The sequence below is a fragment of the Indicator indicator genome, chromosome Z (assembly GCF_027791375.1).
Source record: "Indicator indicator isolate 239-I01 chromosome Z, UM_Iind_1.1, whole genome shotgun sequence".
NCBI classification, from domain to species: domain Eukaryota; kingdom Metazoa; phylum Chordata; class Aves; order Piciformes; family Indicatoridae; genus Indicator; species Indicator indicator.
In genome coordinates, this window is record NC_072053.1 from 12,216,772 (window position 1) to 12,240,541 (window position 23,770).

The 23,770-nt window shown below is 45.6% G+C and overlaps 1 protein-coding gene across 1 annotated transcript; it reads left to right on the top strand.

The window, feature by feature from the left end:
* Positions 1-1,519: 1,519 nt before the first annotated feature.
* PSTPIP2 (proline-serine-threonine phosphatase interacting protein 2) lies at positions 1,520-22,437 on the top strand. Its single transcript, XM_054397974.1, has 14 exons — positions 1,520-1,552; positions 11,038-11,138; positions 12,466-12,543; positions 13,487-13,521; positions 14,572-14,678; positions 15,382-15,444; positions 16,194-16,292; positions 16,492-16,537; positions 16,918-16,997; positions 19,079-19,177; positions 19,658-19,754; positions 20,053-20,134; positions 21,852-21,886; positions 22,388-22,437. The coding sequence occupies exons 1-14, from the start codon at positions 1,520-1,522 to the stop codon at positions 22,435-22,437; spliced, it is 1,005 nt and encodes a 334-aa protein (XP_054253949.1).
* The last annotated feature ends 1,333 nt before the right edge of the window (positions 22,438-23,770 follow it).

Here is a 23,770-nt window from a genome sequence, read left to right on the forward strand (position 1 = left end):
ACATGGATGTGACCCAACTTCTGATGGGTCTGGAAATGCAGCCATGACCACTGAAAGAAAAATCAATGCAAACCTGCTTTAGTTGGCAGAAATCTCAGAAATGTTTGCCAAGTGCCAGTGGGTTCTGGTTATGACTGAGCAGATTTATTTCAGAAACTGGAAAATGCCCTTTTTTGTTAGTTTGGTTTGGGTTTTGTTTTGTTTTTTTCCACATCACTGGACTTTTAAAGCTGTTGCTCTGTTAAAGCAGACAGCTGCTTAGGGTAGTGGGCATGATTCAGGCTTTGCAGTGTCCTGTCTCATCTGCTTACCCTTTTTTTTTCCCTTTTTTTTTTTTTTTAAGAACAGCTCTGAGGTCAGGAGCACAGCATGTCATCTTAGACACTGTCTCCTAATAACCAAGGCTATGAAACCTTCCCAAAGTATTCTGGCAACCTCTGGCCAAGGCAGAAGTGGAGAAGGTGCTGTAGGTTGCCTGGGTAGCCACTGGCTCTGATGCTCAATTTCTATGTCTCTTTTTGTGAAACTGGGGGTAAGTTAGGTTTGGCTATAACCAGTAGGTTTACTCCTGTGGTGCAGTAATACCATGCCTTGCATCCCCACCAATCTTAAGAGTCATAGAATAATTTTTGTTAGATGACCTTTAAGATCATTGAATCCAACCCAGCACGGCAAAGTACTGCATCTATGCATCTGTTAAATACCTCCACGCATTGTGACTCCACCACTTCCCTGGACAGCCTATTAGAATGTTTGGCAACCCTCTAGCTAAGGAAATTTTTCCTGGTATCCAACCTGGACCTCCCCTTGATGTGGAACTGGATGCCATTAACTCTCCTTCTGCCACTTTATGTGGGAGGAAAAATCATCACCTATTAGGCTGAAGAATGCCAGTTCCCTCAGTTGCTCTTTAGAAAACCTGTTCTCCAGACCCCTCACCAGCTTTGGTGTGATCTCAGACAAGCTCCAGCACCTCAATGTCCTTCCTATAGCAAGGGGCCAAAAACCGAACACAGTATTCAAGGGGTGTTCGCACCAGGGCTGAGTACAGGGGCACAATCACTTCTCTTCCTGCTGATCACACCATTTTTGATAAAGGCCAGGATGCTGCTGGGCTTCTTGGCCACCTGGGCAGACTGTTGGCTCATGGTCAGACGGCTGTCAACCAGCACCCCTAGGTCTTTTTTCGCTGAGCTGCTTTTCAGACACTGCCCAAGCCTGTAGCTTTGCCTGGGGTTGTGACCGAAGTGTAGGACCTGGCACTTGGCGTTGTTGAGCCTGGCCTCAGACGATTGCTGAAACTCATCCATCTGCCACGAAAACAGGTTCGGTAGAGTGTTCTGACTTCCCAAATCAGCAGAGAGCTGGGAACGCAAAGCCAAGCCGTGAGCTGAGGAGAAACGGGGCGGGACTGGGTGGGGACACTCCGTCGCGGGGTGGGACCGGCCAGGCGGAGAAGCATAGGGAGCGGCATTGGAGTTCGGCAGCGACAGCAGCACCAAGTAGCGGCAGCGACAGCATGCGAGAGGCGAGGTTCAGGGACCACTTCTGGGTGAGCCGGGACCACGGTGAACCGTGGGATTGTGGTCAGAACCCAGGTGAAAGCGGGGAATCACAGCTGGAGGCGAGAGATCACGGCTGGGTCTCGAGCGTCACCCCTCTCTGGTCAGAGTTGGCTCCGAAGTTGTCTTCTTAAGTGTTCTGGGGTGCAGTTACCGGAGATTTGGATCATCCCCCAGCAAGCACTGACCATTCTGAGGGCTGTGGGTTTGCTCCCACGCAGCCCAAATGTGCCCCGGGGAGCTGCCACTGCACTGCTGGAAGGAGTCGGTGCTAGGCTGGTGAGGGCTTAATAATAGTAATTGGCCGGTGAATTGGAGACACCATGGTGAAAAAGGATTCTTTGATGTTGAGCTAATCCCAGACTAGGAGCAAGCTGCTTGGTGTGCTGCTGCCAGGCTGTGGAGGAAATGCCACCGTTTGGGGAATGCCACAATTTATTTTTAAGATGATAAACTGGGTTTAGGAGTAGAGGAGTGCTGAAAACTTGCCTATCTGCTGCAGAGCATTGCCATTGTGGCTGCTGAGTTCCTCCTGGTATGCAGGCTTTTGTTCCAGGTACTGACTACTATGAAATAAATTACAGAATTTTGTCTTTTGAGGCTGAAAATTCCCATCTAAGAATAGGTTTGTGGGTTTCTTATATGATGCCTGGGAAGGAGGTCCTGCTTTGCAGGATGAAGGAGAGGTGTGTGGGAGGAGCAGGCAGAAGGTCTGGGGGCTCCTCTGTGTTGTCAAACAGGAGGGGTGAGTACAGTGCACTGGGCTTGCTCAGCTTTGTTACCATGTTCCGCAGTGGTATCAAACCTGGTTTGGAAAATAAAGCCAGCTTTGCATCTGGCAGCTTTTTATCAGCTACTGCCTGAGAAATTTCCATGGTGCTCCTTTGGTTTGGAAATGTGTAGGCGGGGGGGGGGGGGCGGTGGGCGAAAGGGGTGAGGGTGGTGGCAAGATTCTCCAGGTTAGAAGGAATAACTGTAATGCTAGTTGAGCAGACATGGTTTATCATGCTGCAGTAGCACACTGGACTGAAGAGGAGATCCTTGATGTGGGGCTGGCTTCAGCTAGCACTGCCTGGTTTGTTCTTTTTCTGGTGCTTTTTGAAGGAGGATCCTGGAGAAGAGGGATTAGTGAGAGAAAATACCAGGGCAGAAGCTACTCCAGGGTGAGAAGGAGCCTAAACATGGCATGGCACACTTATGCCTGCCCAGCAAACACATCTATTTATGAATAATGCTCTTGCTGAGCCCAAAGCTATTGGTGTTGCCAGGGATTTTGCTTGCCTCTTTCCTTCTTGAAGGCTGTGTGCTTTACCTCCTCTTTAACTGACATGCTTGGGGAAGGCAGCTGGGGCAAAGGTTGGTTGGGAGCATGATGGATGTGACTCAGTGGAGAGACGAAGGCCCTGCTGCAGTTGTTTCGCCCATGGAAAAGGCAGTTAACACCCCAAGTGGCCTCCATGACATGTACTGGTGACTGTGCATGAGCTGTGAGAGCTGGGGGTTGGGAATGGGGAATGAGAGATAGAAAAAAGGAAATCTATGTGAGATGTGGAGGGCTGCTTGTGCAGCTTTGACTTCCTGTTAAGTGTTGAGAGCACAAACTTCCTCCTGCAATTTTTCCTCTTAAAACACTTAAGCCAACTCTTCTTTGATGAAGCAAGTGATTTCACAGCAGTCAAGACAGCTGATGGGAATGGCTTGATTTTGGGTCTCCAAGGGAGTGATGCTCCAGCTGGTTGGACAAAAAAGTAACCCAACCGTCCAAGAGCTGATGCATTTTTGGTTATTGCATCTTCCAGCTTTGAAACATGGCTGGTCATGAATGGTAAACTGCAGCCCTTGCTTGGATTGCTGGGATGACGAAGCTGTGCCTCAGGGTTCATCTAGGAACTGATTTAGCTTTAAACCCTAGCATTTATGGTATCTTTGGTGTATGTGTCTGTCCATTCCTGCACTGGAGCCTTGTCCCTTCTGAAGTTCATGGTGTGATACACATTATGCACTGTGTCAGAAAGCATGCTGTGACTTTGCTTTGAGCACTTGAGTTTGTTCATGCTCTTAGGTCTGAGCACAAAATGACAAATTTCCTTAAAGAGGTTTGCTCTTTTACATCCTGCCACAGCTCCTGCTCACTCAGGGGTTGAAGTCCAGAGATACCTGAAGCTTCATGTGCATTGCCCTGAATTGCTCGTGTAGCTCCCTCCCACACCTGTGCTCACTGCAAAAGAGCTGTGCAAAAGTAAAAATAAGACAAAGACCATGTTTATTTCCTCTTGCCCTGCCTGTAGCAATTGCCATGAGTTGAGCAAGTGTGAGGTTTTGTTTTAATTTGTTTTTGCAACTGCTGTTCTTCTTTCACTCTACAAGGTCTCTTCTTTCACTTATCCATTTTCTTGGTATGTGCTTGTTCTTGCAGAGTATTTTGGGTAACCCAACAGCAAAGCTTTGTACCTCATCAGACCACTTAGGTACTTTAAAACTACGTGGCAAAAGAAGAAATGATGATAATGCTAAAAACTATCCTAAGTCTGATCTATTGGTTAACTTTTGCAACTTGCATGGTGGATTTGAGGTAATTTTGCTTTTAATGAGACAAAACCGGTGCTATGCTCTCTGCAGTCCATTGCAGGGTGCATTAAAAAAGAAGCATTTGGGGAAACATTAAAAAAAAATAGCAAATAATGTTGAAGACTGCTGACTTAACAGTGAGGCTGGTCTGTTGATGTGATTTTTGAAATTCAGGCTTCAGTATCTAAATTTTTTTGGCACTCTCAAGTATTTGTCACATCAAGAAAAAACTATGCTGCTAACAGAATTCATGGCTCAGGCAAGTCATCTGCAGTAAAAACCACACTGGCTTATTTAATTTTCTTACACAGTACATGGTAAAGTCTCTGAAAACACTTATTTACCCCCCCCCCCCAGTGCATATGAAAGACCTATTGCAGCTCTTTTTGGAATGGCACAAATGAAGTGTGGCAGATAAGCAATGCTTTGTCCCTTGGTGCAGAGCAAGGGAGTGTTGGTGTATTCAAAGGAATCAGTGATTCTTCCCTACTGGCCTCTCTGCTATGGGTTACAGCTGGTATTTTGTCAGTGGTGTGACTGGCTGAATTTATTCTTAATTTCCATGATATTTTCCTAGCCTTGTGAGGCTGGGTAGGGATACACTCCTTTTATCTCTATCCCCACTGTTGGGTAACAGGGAGGCTGTGAGCCCTCAGCTCCTGGGTTCACTCCCTCGCTGCTGACTCATGATACGGCACTAGCTGGACTGTTTCACTTCCCCTTACCCATTTTTCCTCTTCTAAACAGGCTTGGTTGGGTTTATTGGCCACATTATGAAATCCTTAGGTTGTTGTTTGAAAGGAACAAGGTGGGCTTTGCAGGTAGAAGTAATTGTATTGAAGTGGGATGTCCCATTGCCTTCTGTGTCTCTGGGATGAGCAGGATAGGTGTGTTGGTGTAGGGAAAGGAAACTTCAGATGGAAAATTATTAATCAAAAAGCTGCTTTTTGCAAGATGCCATTTTCAGGTGACCATCTGTCCTGTTAGTCTCTTTCTGTACTGTTGTACCCGTCTGGTTATGGAATGAGGAGGAACTGCAGCCTCTTGCAGCAGCTCTTACTCTGCTCACCCTTTTCCCTGCAGATGCCAGCACAAGTGTTTTCTATTTTTTTTTTTTTTTGTCTCAGCAGTATCTGCAGGATTCTGAGTGATTTTGACAATGAACTGAACAAGAATAGCATAACCATTTATTGCTACACCATGTTTTCAACTATTAAATCTAGGTTCTGCTGTGTTTCTCTAAGCAGGTAAGGCTGAGGAGGGACACTAAGAATTCTGCATAAATAAAGAAATTTCAAGGGATGGTCCATGAGCAGTGCAGTGCTCTAAATACTCGTTTTTGGGAAGGTTGGGACAGACTGCTTGAGGCTTGGAAGGCTTTGCAGAGGTATCTCAACAGGCTGGATCGATGGGTCAAGGACAGTGGTATGAGATGCAACAAGGCCAAGTGCTGAATCCTGCCCTTGGGTTGCAACAACCCCAGGCAATCCTACGGTCTTGGGGAAGAGTGGCTGGAAAAATGCCTACTGGAAAAGGACCCGGGGGTCCTGGGGCCAGCCAGACTTTGGGAGTGGTCATCCCCCTCTACTCACCACTGATGAGGGTGGACCTCTAATAACTGTGTTCAGTTTTGGGCCCTTAAGTAAAAGGAGGACACTGAGGTGCTGAAGCATGTCCAGGGAAGGGCAACAAAACTGATAAAAAAACTAGAGCACAAGTTTCTGAGGAGTGGTTGAGGGAACTGGGATTGTTTGGCCTGGAGAAAAGGAGGCTGAGGAGAGATCTTACTGTTCTCTACAACTGTCTGAAAAGGAGGTTTCGGCAAGGATGAAATCGGTCTCTTCATCCAAATAGCAAGTGGCAGGACAAGAGAAAATGGCCTGAAGTTGTGCCAGGGAAGGTTTATACAGGACACCTGGAAAAATTTCTTCAGCAAAAGGGCTGTCAAACATTGGAACAGACTGCCCAGGGAAGTGGTGGAGTCACCCCTACTAGTGCTGGGTCAACAATTGTTCTTAATGACCTTAAGGGTCTTTAAAATCTAAGTGATTCTATGATTCTCCCATGCCACTGGCTTTGTAGGTTGTGTCTCTGATGGTTTTTTTCCATGTAAAGTATGATAGAATACGGAAATATAAAAGTCAGCAGCTTTGCTTTCATCTGTGACTCACACAAGGTCATAATATGACTTCAGATCCCCACTACAGCATTTTTAGCCCCTTTTTTGGCTAAAAGTGCAAACAAAACTCAGAGCATCACAACAAGCACAGAAATCTAATCTTTTAATTGAATCCATTCAGAAGATGGCACAAACCTGGGCAGCAGATTGGGAAGGGAGGCACTTCCTGCTGAACCCTGCAGGCTCAAGAAACATCAGCTATTTCTTCATCACCTTGCAATCATGCTTTTAGTTTCTATGGGCCATCCCTGAAGTAGCACCAGGGCTTAGACCTCTGCACAGCATGGGGGACAGCCACATGCTGCAGGGTGATTCCTGACACCCCTGCCTTTGGGATGTCCCATGGTCAGTCATGATGGTCCTTTTTCTCCTTTCTGTGCAAACATCAGCCCTGAAGGGTCCTGGAAGAATTGATTTCACAGCATACAACTGTGCTCATCTCTTTCTGGGCCAGGAACTCCTCCTGTTTGGAAGAAGCTCTTCTGGAAATGTTCACCATCTCTGTTACCTGCCATCTTTCATATTACAACATGCACTGTGATACCTTCTCCTGTCTTGGCTGTTTAAGCAATACATACATGGTGGAATTAAATCCTTCCGGTAGAGAAAGAAGAGTGATAGAATAATGAGCTTAGTGCACATTTTTAACGAGTTATCCCATTTTTTCCCCTGGTATTTCTGCCTGACATAGTGGGCCCAAGTGTCTCAGGCAGCAGAGTGGGCTGCAGGAACCTTTGAGTGTCCTTTGACACACAGTGGTGTGGGTCTGGCTGCTCTGCCCTGCCTGGGCTTGCAGCGACCAACAGTTGTTCTCCACATCCCTTGTTTCCTTAAAAACCTGAGGCAGGAAGTCAAGTTAGGATGTCCCTGTGTTTTGCAACTGTCATGAAGACTGACTTCAGCGCAAGTGTGTTTCCTTTTTCACAGACCCAATTAGGAAAGATTCAAACTGAGAACTAGTTGTGGATTTATTGTAATAAGCCCATTTTGGGGGTCATTAGTGCTTTGTGAATAAACAGAAACTATTTTGGTTTCTGCTTAAGTCCTGCTTCACAGTCCTCTCTTCCCATGCATGCCATGGGTGCAGCAAATCTAACCTGGAATAGCCAGAGATTTCCTGCAGATTCTACTCCACCAGATCTCTGCTTCACTTCTTGCTTTCTTTCTGTTAACATTCAAGTTCTTAGAGAAATTCACATAATTAAATCATTTATCAGAAATACCAGACCTCTTCCTCCTCTTTTCTTGTACCAGGCATGAATTCTTAAGAAATCCCTCTGCTGCCCACACTTTCATGCCAGTTCTCTGTGTACTCTCGTCCTGGTTTTAAACCCTTTCCTGAATCTCTCCATCATGCTATTATTCTTTAATAACTGTGGCTTCTGCTTCCTTATGCTGAGTTTCATATCTGCTCCTGCCATGGCTTCCTTTCTGCAGCCTCTTTCCCCATTTGCTGTTATATGCAACACATGTTTCTCCTCTTTGCAGAAGCCGACAGGTAGCATGTTGCGCTCATCTTCATGAATATGTTTTGGGTTTCTTCTAGAGCAGGAAACCTCATGGCCATAGCATGTCTTTGATTATCACAGCACTTAGGAGCCTTGTGCTTGGTCTAGGTCTCCAGGATGGTAAATCTCCAACAGTTGTAGGGAAAAAAAAATCTATTTTTTATTCTAATGTGCTTCCAGGCATGAGTATGAAGAAAGAATGAAGAAAGAATGGAGTAGAGTTAGTCAGCCTTTGTCCTAGCCCACCTAAGCATTGTTGCATGTATCTTTTATATTCATCACAGTACAATGTATGTTTCTAAGAAGTAATTTGGAGGAAAGCATTGATCTTTCAGAATTCTGTGGGAAGTGTGAGTGGCACTCTGGAGCTGAGCGCCCTGGCGTGGAAGATGGGACCTGGCTCCTGGTAGAGGCAGGATGATATAAGATGGGAATGTAAAAGTCAGCAGCTTTGCTTTCAGCTGTGACTCTCTCCATGGCTGTCATGTTTTGGGAGGAGGAAAGAAGCTGGCACTGTGTGATATGTTGGAGGGCATACAGTGATGGGATATGATCTAGTACTTGGTGAAATGATCTTTACAATGGTGTTTTGAGTTGATGTGTGGGACAGTGTGGCTTTTTGCAAGGCCAAAGAGAAGGCTGTTAAAGCAGCAGTCATTGGGTGCATTCATACATTACTGTGGTGGCAGTGAGAGGCCCATAGCTCAGCAGTGCTGTGCAGAAAGACCTGATAAATTCACCTCCAGCTCAGCTGTAGGCTTTGATGGCCAGATGTGAGGGTAATGTCTATAGCAATGCAAGTAAACACTAACCATGATCTCCATGTCTGCAGAAATTGGAAGGAGCAGTAATAAGTTGGGCTACATCTAGAAACTTGGAGGGGTTTTAGTGTTTGATTTCATAGAATCATAGAACGGTTTGGGTTGGAAGGGACCTCCAACAGACATCTTGTCCAACCTCCCTGTAGTGAGCAGGGGCATCCCTCACTAGATCAGGTTGCTCAGAGCCTTCTGGAGCCTGACATTAACCATTTCTAGGGACAGGGTCTCAACTACCTCCCTGGGCAACCTGTTCCACTGTTCCCAGTGTCCACCACCCTCATGGTAAAGAACTACACTTCTCTAAAACCATTGCCCCTTGTCCTATCACTACAGGCCTTTGTAAACAGTTCCTTTTCAGCATTCTTGTAGGCCCCCTTCAGGTACTGGAAAGCCACTATTAGGTCTTCCAGGAACCTTCTTTTCTCCAGGTTGAACAACCCCAGCTCAATCAGCCTGTCCTTGTAGGAGAGTTGCTCCAGCCTCCAATCATCTTCATGGCCCTCCTCTGGACCCACTCCATCAGGTTCATATCCTTCCTTGACTGAGGGCTCCAGAGGTGGGTGCGGTACTACAGGTGAGGTGTCACCAGTGTGGAGTGAAGTGGTAGAATCACCTCTCTGGATCTGCTGGCAACACATCTTTTGATGCAGGCTAGGATGTGATTGGCCTTCTGGGCTGCAAGTGTCTATTGCTGCCTCATGTCCAACCTCTCATCCACCAGCATCCCTAAGTCCTTTTCTGCAGAGCTGCTTTCAATTTCATCATCCCTCAGCCCTGTATTGGTATCTAGGATTGCCCTGACCTAGGTGCAGAATCTTACACTTTGCCTTTTTTGACGTCATGAGATTCTCCTCAGCCCACATCTCCAGCTTGTCCAGGTCCCTATGGATGGCATCTTCTCCTGCAGACTTATCAGCTGTACCATGCAGCTTGGTATCACCTGCAAATTTGCTGAGGGTGCACTCAGCATTGCTCTTGATATCATTAATGAACACAGTGAGCAGCACTGGTCCCTATACAGACCCTTGAGGGAATTGTCATCTGTCTCCACTGGACATCAAGCCATTGACCGTTGGATCTGATCATCCAACCAATTCCTTATCCACTTGACAGTCCACCCATCAAATCCATATCTCTCCAGCTTAGAGAAGAGTTTGACAGCCTTGGAGAGGAGAGTAACAGACTTGGTGGTGTGGGCGAAATGGCTGGACTTGATCTCAGAGGTCCTTTCCAGCCTGGATGATTCTATGATTCTGTGCAGTGGCGGACTGTGTCAAATGCTTTACAAAGTCCAGATATATGACACTGTGGCAATTTAGGCTGGCTCCCTCCTTTTACTGCCACGTAAGTTACACCTCTGTTGTCCAACCCAATAAGGAATCACAGGACACAGGAATCGGCGTATTTCTACCCATAAATCCTGCACACTACAAATCCATCTGCAAAGTCATTCTCTTCCTCTTTCTTCCCTTTCTGCTCCCATGGAGGATGCTCTCTATCGGGTAATGGTGGGGGAGTACCTCAAGGCCTCTTAAGCCTATCTAGGCCTAATGCCAGGAGGAGAAGGACCGGGGCAGGGGGGCAGTCTCAGGGGCCCTGGGCCCTCTCTCAGGGGCCAGCCTGGGACTAGCCTAGCAATCTGGGGGGGGGAAGAAAGAGCCCTGGGGTTTTGGGTATACCCTCAGGTGGGGACAAGGGAAGTGTTATGAGGCCTTTGGGTGTGCTGTGAGGGACTCTGTACACTTTGGGATATCTTTGCCACTATGCTTTGTGCTTAGCTTCTGTAAAACACTAATTGCTTTTCCATTTAAACTTTTCATCGCTCTCCAATCTGTTTGTGTGAGTGACGTTCTTTTGTCCCTCGCAGGGCAATAGAGGATCTGTCTGGCCTTAAACCAGGACAGACATCTTTTGGTCTTCCTTTGTCCACTGATGTAGTTACACTATCTTAGAAAACCGCTAGGTTGGTCAGGCAGGACTTGCCCTTGGTGAAGCCATGATGGTTGTCTTGAATCACTTTCCTGTTCTCCATGTGTTTCAGTATAGCTTCCAGAAGGATCTATTCCATGATCTCACCAAGCACAGAGGTGGAGCTGACATTAAGTTAGGGTTGATAGCTAAACTCCTAAGAGGAAATGCCAAGTGCCAAGCTGTGCTTAGGCCAGAGGGGAGTGTAGGATGCAGCAAGACCAAGCGCTTCTGTTTTCTGAAAGTCATAGAAGTGTCTTATCCCAAATTGCTGCCATTGTTCTCATTCTGGAGCCTCTCCCAACCCTTCAAGAAAAGCATCTGATTTCATGAAGAGCCATCTGAGCAATCACTTGTGTAAATGCTGCTGGAGGTGGCAGTGGTTGTGGTCTGCACTGATGAGGCTGTTATTCCTATTCTTGTGTTTTCAGAGCACAGATCTGACGAGCACGGTTGGCTATGACAGCATCATTCAACATCTGAATGATGGCAGGAAGAACTGCAAAGAGTTTGAAGACTTTTTGAAGGAAAGGTAATGAAATGCCTCTGAAAATGGGTTGGCTGGAACTGGGCAAAGATGCAGTGGCACTACTTCTACTCCTTGCATTCCCAGTTTGGTTTCTGTTGCCTCCAACTGTGTATTATGTTAAAACACCTTTTATTTTTGACTGATGAGAAACTTATTTTCTTACTCTGCTCTTTCCTTGCATGGCTGGTGCTGTGGTATGAAGTCCATGCCAGGACATTGTCCCAGCCATGGAGAACATGCCTCTTCAATCTAATGCATTGTCTTAAAAGGAAGTTCATGTTAGATAGAAGAGAAAAATAAGTTTATAGTATTTATTTTTCCATTTTCCTACATGCTTTTTGAGTTTTTAAAGGCTTAAGTTAGTTGAACATCACTGCCAGACTCTAGAAATCCACAGCATAGATATCTGCCTCTGTGCCAGAGATACAGGCATTTTAAGAAGCTATATACTTTATCTAGTACCTTGTAATGCAAGCCTCTAGCAGTGCTTGTTTCTCTCCACTGACTGCAGACAGCTAGGACAGCTTGCCCAGAAGAGATACCAACATTTAACCGAATGAGTTCAGCTTTGATTGTCTGTACAGATTTCAAAACAGCTGCAGAAAGCTGGCTATTCTTTGACTCCAACACATAGGTTTTCTTCCTCCACCCTCTCTTTCAAGATGGGAAGACAATGTGACTTCTCAAAGGTGTTATTTATGGTACCTTACAAGATGTGGCCTCTTCTTCAGATGTTCTCCCTGAAGACCAGAGGCAGGCAGGAAAGAGTATCTATTGCCTCGTTTTAAGAAGTCCCAAATTGCTTAAATGGCCCAGCTAAGCCTTTGAGTGCATGGTAGCTGCGTGCTCTCTGAGATACCTACTCCCTCTGTCACATTTGGTTTAAGTCAGCCAAATCAGATTCTAAAGTACTTTGTTTAGATGGATCAACAGAAGCTGATGGCCAAGATGCATAAAATGTGATTGCAGAAGCCTTGTTACCCAAAGAAACTGAGCTAAAAAATCCTCAGGTTACTTACCTGACTACATCTAGCTACCACTTGTACTGGCTGCTTAGTCTGCCATCTCCTGTGAAGATGGTCCTTGCACCCATTGGCCATGGAAAAATGGGGAGAGCAACACAACAGGACCACAGACACAGAGTAACAAAGTGTTTCCCTAAAAAGGCTGTTGGGTAAATGTGATCAACAGTTTCCCTTCAAACTGTCCACAGTCAGTTTGCAGCAGGTCAGAAGAAAGAATGTGTTAAGAGCAGGTCTTGGTCCCTGCTCCAAACAAGTACCAGTTTCTGAAATGAGAAATTCCTCTCATTTGTCTCTTTCCTTAACAGGGCAGTTATAGAAGAAAAATATGGCAAAGAGCTCATTAACTTGTCAAAGAAGAAGCCTTGTGGGCAGACAGAGCTGAAGTAAGTTCACAGTCCTCTGTGTGTGTTGCCTTTATGGGTGTCCTGACTTGGAGCGATGAAGGAGGAAGAGACAGAAGCAGGCTGTGAGAGACAAAACAGTGTTGAAATGTGATTGGGATGCTACCAGAAGATAATCTGAAACTGGTCTTATGAATGAATGGTGCACAGTTGGGTTAGCCTTCTTTAATAACTGAGTTTGACTGCACCAAGATCCTACCAGCCATAGACCAACCAAAGCATCACCGGCACTCAGGCAAGATGTGGGCCAGTGTTTCAGCAGACGGCTGATCAGCATGAGACCCTGGTTTTTCTCCTGAGTGTTTTTGTGGTCAGAGGAAAGTACTGGTACTTCCTTGACTCAAACCAAGCAAACCTTCAAAGCCCAGTATCTTACCACTGCGCAGGGGTGCTGTGGCTGCTGCACTTCTGTCCGTGATTGGATCTCCATTTCCACAGTGACCCTCGGCACCTTCTTCCTGCTTTGTTTCTGTTTATGCCCAGTCTGGTATTCTCTGATAATTTATTTACAGTTTTATATTAAGGTGTCGCATAAATCTTTTCTGAAATCTTTGTTGCACAATATTAATAGGGAGAAAAGTGTCCTATGTTTCCAAGCACTGGCCAATGCACTATGTAGAAGATGTTTCTGTGTCCCAAATGATACTTCTAGGAGGTTGCCTGAAACATTTATGAAAGTCAGGATTTTTAATAGCTTCCAATGTTCAGAAATACGTAAAGTAGATCTCAGACCAACTGAGCTGTCTTATACTTTCTGAGAGGAAAAAAAGCCAGCAGTGTAAAGAAGGTAAACAAACTTTCTTCAAGCTGCTTTGGCCACTGTTGAGTGAGAGACTTGTTATCTGGTTTGGGAGAGGTGCTTTGCTGATGCCGGTGCCTGGGTCTATTTTCCCACTCTTTTTAAAGCTCTGCCTGTGTTTTTCAGCACACTGAAGAGATCCCTGGATGTCTTCAAGCAACGTAAGTAATTCTTTGTATTTACCAGGACACCTGACAGTGCCAAAATCTACAGGCAACTGCTTGAGAAGAAAATATCAGAGAAGCCTCTAAACTTGTGCACTGCTGGAGTCAGGCATAGGGTGTCCTCTTGGTCCACCTCAGTTCAGCATGCAGAGTTTGGGATTCAGTGCTCCAGAGTATGTGTGGAAGAGAGAACCCACAGGGCTTTGGGAGATCTCTTGGGCTTTCAGGGATGGCTGCAGCTCAGAGATCATGCTTGCATTGTACATCAGAAGCTCACATAGAGTTTCTTGGACTGACTTGCCTTGCTGTCTTTACACACAGATGCAGTGATTTGCACTTTGAATTCCGTGTTCAGTTTTGGGCCCCTCACTACAAAAAAAGACATTTAGGTGCTGGCAATGCAGCTGATGAAGGGTCTAGAGCATAAGTCCAGTAAGGAGTGGCTGAGGGAACCAGGATTGTTTAGCCTGGAGAAAAGGAGGCTGAGGAGAGACCTTATTGTTCTCTACAACTACCTGAAATGAAGCTGTAGCAAGGTTGGGGTCAGTCTCTTCTCCCAAGTAACAAACAGTGGCCTTAGAGGTAATGGGCTCGAACTGCACATCAAGGGGAGGTTTGGATTGGACATGCGGAAAAATTTCTTCACCAGAAGGCCTGGAACAGGCAATCCTGGGAAGAGGTGGAGTCGCTATCACTGGAGGTATTTAAGATATATAGACATGGCACTTAGTGACATGGTTTAGTAGTACACATGGCAGTGTTAGGTTTATGGTAGGACTCGATGACCATAAAGGTCTTTTCTAATCTAAATGATTCTGTGATTCTAACTGTAGCATCTAAAAGCTGATGCTTTGGCTGCCTTACATCGTCCTGTCATGTATGATGTGGGATTGGTTTGATGTCAGCTACCATAGCTGATTTGAGCAATAGTATTTTTAGGAATGTATGTGTCTGTGTGTGTGTGTATGTATGTATATATATATGTGTGTGTATATATATATATATATATATATAACTTTGTTGTTGTTTTGTTTTTGTTCTTTGTAGAGATAGACAATGTGGGACAAGGTCACATTCAGCTGGCACAAACCCTTCGGGAAGAAGCAAAGAAAATGGAAGACTTCAGGGAAAAACAAAAATTGCATCGGAAAAAGGTCAGGTGTCATGGGAGTGTGCACCTTCATTGTAGGGTATTAGTCCTGTCTTGGTGACAGGCTTTTCATGACTGGTGTCTCCTGCTGTGCCCCAGTCCCCTCTGTGACCCTGGTGCCTGCTGCTGCTGGGAAGTCTTGAGCTTCTTCCTACATGTTGCAACCATGTTGGTGAACTGTGTGGCAACCTTCAAATTCCTCCTTCTTACTGCCACACCTTCTCCTTTGATTGCATTTTGGGGCCTGTGACAGTAGGGGCTCAGCTCCAGGGACACCATCCTCAACCAGAAATATTTTTCAAGTGTATGTATAGTGCCATATGATCTTCATAGGTGTACTATATCAGCAGGGTTTTTAACTTCTGGCCTGATATTGCTTTGTCTGGAAAATGAGAGGAAGCTGCTAGAAACAGAGGCTGCTTTGGACCTAGTGGAGGGGAGTGGGTTTCCTGTTTTTTCCAGATCCTGTGCAGATGGTACAGCTCATCAATTGTTAGGTTTTTGTTTATAAACCTCCTTTGTGTGTATACAAGTGGAGGCTTAGATAGAAGCATAAAAGATGGCTTCTGTGAAGATGCTTTGGGTGGACAAAGGTCCTTAAACCTGTTTGAGTCTGGTCCATGCCTCTTCCTTTCCTAAGCCACATAGCCCACCCTGGAGCTTTGGTGGTCGGTTACATGCTGACTCCAGGTCTGTTGTCCTCACAGATAGAGCTGATAATGGAGGCGATTCACAAAAACAGGAATTTGCAGTACAAGAAGACCATGGAGGTAATGGAAACATGCTGCTGTTCCTTGCCATATGGATTAATGCTGCTAACATGCAAATGTGGGGTGCTGGGGCAGGTCTTCCTCTTCTGCTACAAGTTCCTATGTTGTGTCTGCATGAGTGGTGTGCAGGGAGTGCTCAGAAAAACTGAAACATATATATCCAAACCTGCAAGGCTGCTGTTTGGCCGCATCCCTGGGAAACTCTACATCTAGTTATGGACTTGACTGCACAAAGAGCAGCTTGTCTTGTGAGCTTGGCTTTACACAAAGAGTAGGGTATCGGTACCTGAAGGGGTTTTCTTTTCCAGAACCTAAAGGGGACCCACAGGAAAGATGGAGATGGACTTCTTATGAGGGATTGTGGTGATGGGACAAGATGTAATGGTTTTAAATTGAAAGAGGGGTGATTTAGATTAGATACAAGGAAGAAGTTCTTCACTGTGTAGGGTGGTGATGTGTTGGAACAGATTGCCCAGAGAAACTGTGGATGCCCCCTCCTTGGAAGTGTTCAAGGCCAGATTAGACAGGGCTTTGAGCAACCTGACCTAGTTGAACGAGATGATCTTTAGCGTCTCTTCCAACCCAAAGCATTCTGATTCTCTGTGGGACACTGCGTGCCATCCTCGTACTGCTGCAAGCCTGCACCTCTCTCTTGTAGGCTGTGCTTTCGTCCAAAGTTGACTGCATGAGTTGTATTTGCATATTCTTACTCGCTGACATGCTTCTGCCCCGTCTGATGGTTCTCCTAGGCCAAGCGGCTCTACGAGCAGCGCTGCAGGGATAAGGATGAGGCAGAACAGGCTGTGCACCGCAACGCAAACCTAGTGACACAGAAGCAGCAGGAGAAGGTACAGAGAGGGTGGTGGCCATGGAATAGGAGGAAAAAAGGGTGTCTCTTCTTGCAGCTTTCCTGTCTTGTTGCTCTTTTCCCAGCTCTGGGGTTTGGAGTGAGACAAGAAGGCTGGTAATGTTCTCCAGTTGAGCTGCAGCGCCATCAGCGATCAAACTGATCCTGTCTTCTGTTTTTCTCTCTCCTATCTTTGGCAGCTGTTCCTGAAGCTGGCTCAGACAAAATCAGCTCTGGAGGACTCAGGTGAGTGTGGAAATGCAGCGTTTGGAGGGCAAAGAGACCATTTCCTGGGGCAAAGGTGTTACAAAACCATGCCATGGCTTTTGGGTTAGCTCCAGCTCTTGGGTCAGGCACTGCTCCTTAGCAACACATGCCCAAGATACCAGAGGCATGCACCCGCCCTGGAGAAGTCTGCACGGCCCACTAAGGCTGCTCGCATGGCACAACTCTCTGTATTGCTGTGTGGCATTGTGTCCCTTTGCAATGCCCACCTACAGCCCGAGCTCATGCATTACTACTGCTTTCTCTCTGATATTCCAGCCACTTCAGGGTTCACATATTAACTTCCTCCAAAGAGCATTTTTTAAATTAATCAACTGACGCTAATGTAATTTCCCTTACAGATAGGAGCTACCAGCAGAATGTTACCACACTGGAGAAGATCCGGGAAGAATGGCAGAAAGAGCACATCAAAGCTTGTGAGGTAAATGCTCTGAAAAATCTACATGTGGCAGCTTCTTCTGCGGATGTCCCTTCGTTGCTGTGGGGGTCAGGGAAGGTACAGATCTTCCCTCTCTGTATTCCGCTGGCTTTCCACTAATTTATTTTTTCTTTTTTTTTTCTTTTCTTTCACTACTTTTTATAATTGATAGAGCCAGTGCACTAAGTAGTGACATTTTTGCCCATTACCTGCCTATGTCCTCAGTATGGTCAGGTCACCATCTTAAACAGCCATGGTCACCTCTGCACCCCTGGCAACTCGAGGCCAGTACGTAGTGTTGCTGTAACACCACACAGCAGACTCTGAAACTCGGAAAGACTTTAGATGACAGCAGAGGCTGTGGACATAGGCTGGCTGAAGCCACACCCATGGACATGCAGGCTTTTGCCTTGTATCTCACAGACCACATGGCAGTGTGGGAACACCTCCGAATTGTTTTATCAGCCTAAACCACACTGTCTCATAGTGAAGTGGTTTAGCAAGGACTTTTAGCATGGGCTGGGAAGGTTCAGAGCTTGTGGTGAGGAGACCGTGCAGTTGCTCTGCTGTGATCTCCAAGGCATGGACACATCCTGCAGAGATCAGGTTTTATCCCAGGTCTCCTGCAAGGTTGCAAAAGATCTTTCCATCTCCAGCCACATCAATCTCTTCCCAGGCTATTTCTCCTCAATTATTTATTTGACTTTTTCCTTTTGATATGGAATTTCTTGTCTCTTTTGTGTGGCATGTGTTAGCATCTCAGATCTGGTGTGCTTTTGGTGTGTGGGGTCTCCAAGAAAACCTCTCTGATTATGGGCTGTAGGAAGCAGCAGTTTTCAATTCTGCAGATGGATCACATGAAGGTTTTCCCCTCAGTGTGTTGCAAAGGTCATAACTGATTACAAGTGCACATATACACTTAGGATGAAAGGTACTGGAAATAGGTGAAGGCACATGAAATTGAGCAGGTTTCAAAGACTTGTGTTTAAACCTGCTTGGAAAGGGCTGGACAGGAAAGAAGGAGAAGACTAAAGAGTCAACTTGCTTGAGCAGGAATAAATCATACAAACAATCAAGCCCCGAGCTGGAGCGCCAAAAATAAAAAGTGTGTCAGTGTGAGCTGAAATTCCCCTCCCACCGACAATAACCAGGCTAGCCCAGTCTGGAAGCAAATGAAGGCTGTATTTACAAGCAGATTCTAAAATCTACGATGAAATGCAATGAATATGTACAAATATACAAAATTCACAACATTTACAAATATATACAATCAACGGAAAAGCACAACCGATATCCCTTTGATTCCCCCCAGGGGGACCCTCCCAAAGGGGCCTCTCTCTCTCCCAGGAGCTTCCCCCCAGACCCTCCTGGACAGAGAAGCAGAGTTAGTTAAGCAGAAAGTTGTTAACTTAGCTGCCAAGGTCAGTGTGTTATCTTCAGCCAGAAGAGAAGAAGAAACAGCAGCCAGGCAGCCCAGCAACTGCCCCCACTGCCGAACGCAGAATGTGCAGAGTGCCCCTCTTTGTTTTGGGTAACAGTTCTTAAACATTTCTATCTATCCAATGGAAGTGTTTAGAACAATCAGTATTTTGCTTTCTTACACCCAATAGTGACTTATTTATACTCTTTCACTTTCTCTGTTCTGAACTTTGCAAGGAAAAACTAAAAAGACAGTTTCAAACCATCACACATGCTGCTGTTTTCATATGTCTCCAGTGCTATTTGATCAGTCTGTACCAGGTGGGGGGGAAGTGAGCTGGGACACCAGGATCACAGGGTGCCTAATGAACATGCGCTGCCTTGAGAAATGGGCTTGGTCTTCCCAGAGGTAGCAGTGCACTGGGTGACACATTGATCTTGCAGACCTTGCAGAGCTTAACAATCATCTTTGAAATACCTAGTAGCATAAAGATATGATTTGTCCTCTGGACAAGCTGGAATACTTGTTATTTCTATGTTTCTGACAGGAGAAAGCCACCAGCAGTCAGCTTTGTAATGGTACTTTGAGGTGAGAAGCAATGAGGATGAAAGAGATTTGCTCTCATTTTAAAGATGTTAGGGCTGTTTTGTCTGTGTTGTTACAGTTCTTTGAGACTCAGGAGTGTGAGCGGATCAACTACTTCCGCAATGCCCTTTGGCTTCATGTCAACCAGCTGTCCCTGGACTGTGTGCAGAATGATGAGGTATGTTGAATGAAAATGCTCATTATTCTCTTTGGAAAGTAAAGTTCCATTTGCTTTCCTATGCAGTGAGCTGTGTTATGTCTGAGATGGGCTATGGCCACTAGACATGAGCATGAGTGTGCAGGCAAAAGGTTTTGGCTGGAGCTCTTACAGATGAGGTTTCTTCTGGGACTCCTGTGGTTTTTGAGGCTGATGAAACACCCAAACAGGTTAACCAGAGAGCTGATAGATATCCCATCCCTGGAGACATCCCAGTTCAGGTTGGACTGGGCTCTGAGCAGCCTGATCTAGTTGAAGATGTCCCTGCTTACTCCAGGGATGTTGGACTAGGTGACCAACACAAACCTTTCCATGATTTTCTGATTCCTCTACCATTGAAGCTTGTGTCCAGGGTGAGCACTGGGCCTTCACCCTATGTGTGATAACCTATAGGAAAAAACCCTTATTTTTGACACGATGCTTTTGATTCCTCTTCTGCAGAAATATGAGGAAATCCGCAAGAGTTTGGAAATGTGTAGCATTGAGAAGGATGTTGATTTCTTTGTAAATTTACGCAAAACTGGAAGTTTGGCTCCAGGTAAGAGCACAGTACAATCTCAGAAAGCAGTGCTGACTTGCTCGTACTCCTCATGGAGCTGCTGCTCTGATTAGCATCAGTTTGGATGCAAAATTCCTCCTTTCATTCACTGGAATGCAGCAGTAGTCTCTGCCACCTACCACCATCGCCTGAAGATAATCTCCCCTCTCTGTAACTTTTGATTTTCTGTTTAGTCATTTTCCAGAGTGGGGGGGAAGACTTAGCAGCTGAATGTTGGCATGACAGGTAGTTTACATCTATAAAAGGTCTGTTCTTTACTATAGTTAACTTTTCCTAGCTCCTGTTGTTTATGAAAACTACTATAACACACAGAGAAATGCAAGTGCTGTGAGGAGTCCGATTACTGTACCTATATCAAGGTAAGGGACATAATGTGTACAACTGTCGTTGCAAATGATGCTCTACCTCCCTCCCTACCCCCCTCCCCTGTCCCCCAAATGTACTTTGTTCCACTCAGTCTGCTGGAAGTGCAACTTGTGAGTATTAGAGGAAAATACTTGCAATGTAGTCTAATGCAATGTAGTCCATCACTTTTTGCAGCAGGAGTTATGCCAATGTACTGCCTACTATAAGCTGTTCAAGGATCCCCTCAAGCCCAGTCAGAGGTTTTTGTTCCCCTTTTTGGGGGTAATTTCTCACTTTTTATGGTCCAGAATCTTATTTTGAAAGTGTTTGTGGTGAGAATCTGCTCATTTTTTCTTGTATCAAGCCTATTTCAGAAGTACTTGACATGGAGGTGAGGGGCTGGGATGCTTGGACAGAAGAAAAGCAAGGCAGCCTGAAAAATACTGAATTTCATGACTTGCTCTGAGCTCCCTTCTAAAGCAGCCTTTAATAGCAGGATGAATCCCTGGCTTCCCTGCATGGTTCTCCATATGGTCTGTCTGCTTGAGGAGACAAGGGACAGTTAGAAGTGTATGTGGGGAGAGGGAGAAATATCAAAGCTGAATTCACTCACCGGGGACAGAAGCTGGGCGGGGAGGACAAGGGTGAAGGATGCTTTTTCCAGGGGAAAGATGACAAATCAGGGCTAAAGAGTGTCTCTAAAGAGGAGTGCTCTACTTTGCTTGTCACACTGGGAGAGAAGTCATGTCCGTTTATGACTTCCTGATGCCTCACTCTGGAGAAACCCATATGAAAGGCATGCCCTGAGGCTTATAAGTGGATGATTACCCAATTTAGTGTTTTTTGGTTTAATTTTTTCTTTCCCTCACTGCATCAGCATCAATGCCTATGTTTACAAAGCGGCTTCTTGGTAGTGAACCCACCATGACACACTGTCACATCCCATTTGACTCGAGAGGAAGGAGGGAAAAGGGAGAGATTTGATGAGCCATTTAGGTCAAATTACACCATAGGCCCATACAAGAAGATATTTATTTGTGAACTGCCAGACTAAACTCTGTGTATGTCCATGATGTGTCTAAGAGAAAGGGGGAGAGAGAGAGAGGGAAAAGAGAGTGAGAGAGAGGGAGAATAGGTAAAGATCTGTATCACCACCCAGGTTTCCAGTGATGTCTTGCCTGGTCTGTTCCTCGTGTCTTTGGTGGTGGGTGTGCACCTGCCAGTGTGTTCAAGTCCTTTTTATTCCTAGCCAGAAGTGGTGTTGCTTCGTGGCTTTAAGATGCATCCTATAATTTGCATGGGAAGCACTGGAAGGCAGTGCGTACCAGTGTGCACATTCATCCAGGTGGGAGCGGACTGGGAAAGGGGGGCATTAACCCTTTCCACGAGTTGAAGTGGGGGTCACAGATGCACAGTGTGCAGCAAATATGGGAGGGAGATGAGTCCAATCATCCTCCCATGTATTCCATACCCTCCTGCACTGGCATATTTTGTTCCATGTTTGTCCTAACTGCAAGGTAGCCTTCCACATCACCTCACACAGTATTTGAGACATTAACTCTTTTGGGTCAGGATATGACATGTGCCTTGGTATCAGCTCTCCACAAACCTCAGCCTGGCCAAATCTCTTGCCCTCCCACCAGCTTTGGGAGGGTAGCTGGAGTATACAGAGTCAGGGCAATGAGAGTCCTGGAGACATGGAGATCTTCAGCTGTGTTTCTTTCTGTGCAGGAGGGGACCTCTGCCCACCCCGACCAGTGCTCCAGGTGAGCTGTTTTCTTTATGGGATTTCTGGCCCCACAGAGGAATTCTCTGCTCTGCATCAGGTCATAAGATATATCTCCCTAAAGCGATTGTTTTAGATCCTGCTCTCAGTCTGGTCCCTATTGAAAGATAACCAAGAAGTTGGTCGCTGACTTTAGAGGCAAAGTTTCACCCAGGAGAAGCTCCGATCAAAGTCCTGCGTCTAAGCATTTCTGAAACTTAAGGATGTCTAAGATTGGGATCTTCAGTTTCTGCAGTTTGAATCTTTGCTTTAACAGCAGGAGCAATATTATTCCCAGTGGCACTTCAGTAATGAGATACTGCAGCAGGACTCAGTAAAATGGGGTCCTGCTTTGTCTCTTTGTCAAATCAAGTAATTTTTTGAGCCTCATTTCACTTTGCCTGCAATCCCTTTAACATGGGTGGTGTTTCTGTCCTGTGTGAAGTCTTGTAATCAGCACTATTCAAAAGCAGACCTAAATATTTTATCCTCTGTGTTTCAGGTGAGCCTGATTACGCCACAGTTGACGGTTACAGCTTAATAAATCACTAACAGCCATAGTAAGTACTCACATTTTAGTGAAGAAAGGATTTAACATGAGATATAGCTACATAGAGGAGGGAAATTTGAGAAAGAAAGGCCACCAGTTAAGGGATGACATTTTGAGGTGGGGGTGATGATTGTGTCAGCCCTCCCATCACTTGTCTGAACTGGAGCTGTGGCTTAGTCACTGTTGATCCTGTTCTGTAGGTTCGCCAGACAGAAGACACTGTTGTTCTGGCCAGCATGGCAGAGGTGGTGTTTCCAGTTATTCCTGGCCACACAGACCTGAAGTGCTTAAAGAAATTATTTGAAGACTGATAATTATTTGTACATTCAAGAAAGTGCCTACAGAAAACGTGTGCCTTTGATCAACAAACCCCTTAGTTGGATATCCTGTCTTCACACTCCCATGAGTGATGGGTTGGTGTGAGAAGTTCTTATTTTGAAGTTCTTTCAAAGTGCAGCTATCTGGGAGAAGCTGAAGCCTCCCACTTTCCAGATAACTAAGAAGCCTTAAGTGCCAAAGGGATTTCTGCATCATGATTTGGGCATGCTGGTTTGTGTTGAGGGCATATGTATGCCATTCGGATCTCAGGTTATGCTTTTGCCTGTTTCTAAAATCCTTCATTAATAGTGATTAATCTTGTAATTTAGGTTTATTGTATTGTCTTTCAAGGAGCTTACTTAGAGGAGCACTAATGGTTACAGTGTGTGTCTGGCTTAGCTGTAGGTGTTCTCCAGCTTAAGTGCTGATACTGAAGGCCGATTTGCATCTTACCTAGTACAGCAGCCTGCAGTGCAGCTACCTAGGGAGAGTCTGTGCTGCCACAAACATGCTGGGAAGTCCCACACCCTGCAGCATTGAGGATCTGAAGGAAGTTGGTCCTCTCTTCCAACCACCTCTCCAATGATGGGCTTGCAGCTTTTTAGGTTTATGGTATACCTTGTCCCGGGTAGGATCTGGAGACCCTCATTTAATTAACTCCTAGGAATCCCTTAACTTTGGATTTGTTGTGACTATATACATCACTGTAAACAAACTAATGTTGGACTGGAGCTATGAAACTGGTTTTCTGATCAGGTTTCCTCAAAGTTTGTGCCCTTTTAGTTACTGTACATACGACTCAAGCTCAGGTGCCTCAGGGCTGCTGGTCTTTCTGAAGTCCCTGTATGCAGTGTTGCTTAACAGCTTCTCAGTGTTTCATGCCATTGGACACAGGGACACAGGGAACAGGGACCAGCACGCCATTTAGCTGTCTGAACCTTGAGTCAGGTGACTAATTTTGGAGGAAAAGGAGTTGCTAGTTGTACAATGTTCTTAAAATTGAATCTGCATCACTTA

What these genes read in the sequence shown, in the direction of transcription:
- PSTPIP2 (XM_054397974.1), top strand. Translation starts at nt 1,520, where the DNA reads ATGCGAGAGGCGAGGTTCAGGGACCACTTCTGG. An exon ending in GGTTCAGGGACCACTTCTGG is followed by an intron (nt 1,553 to 11,037) that starts GTGAGCCGGGAC and finishes TTGTGTTTTCAG; the next exon opens with AGCACAGATCTGACGAGCAC. An exon ending in ATTACTGTACCTATATCAAG is followed by an intron (nt 20,135 to 21,851) that starts GTAAGGGACATA and finishes CTTTCTGTGCAG; the next exon opens with GAGGGGACCTCTGCCCACCC.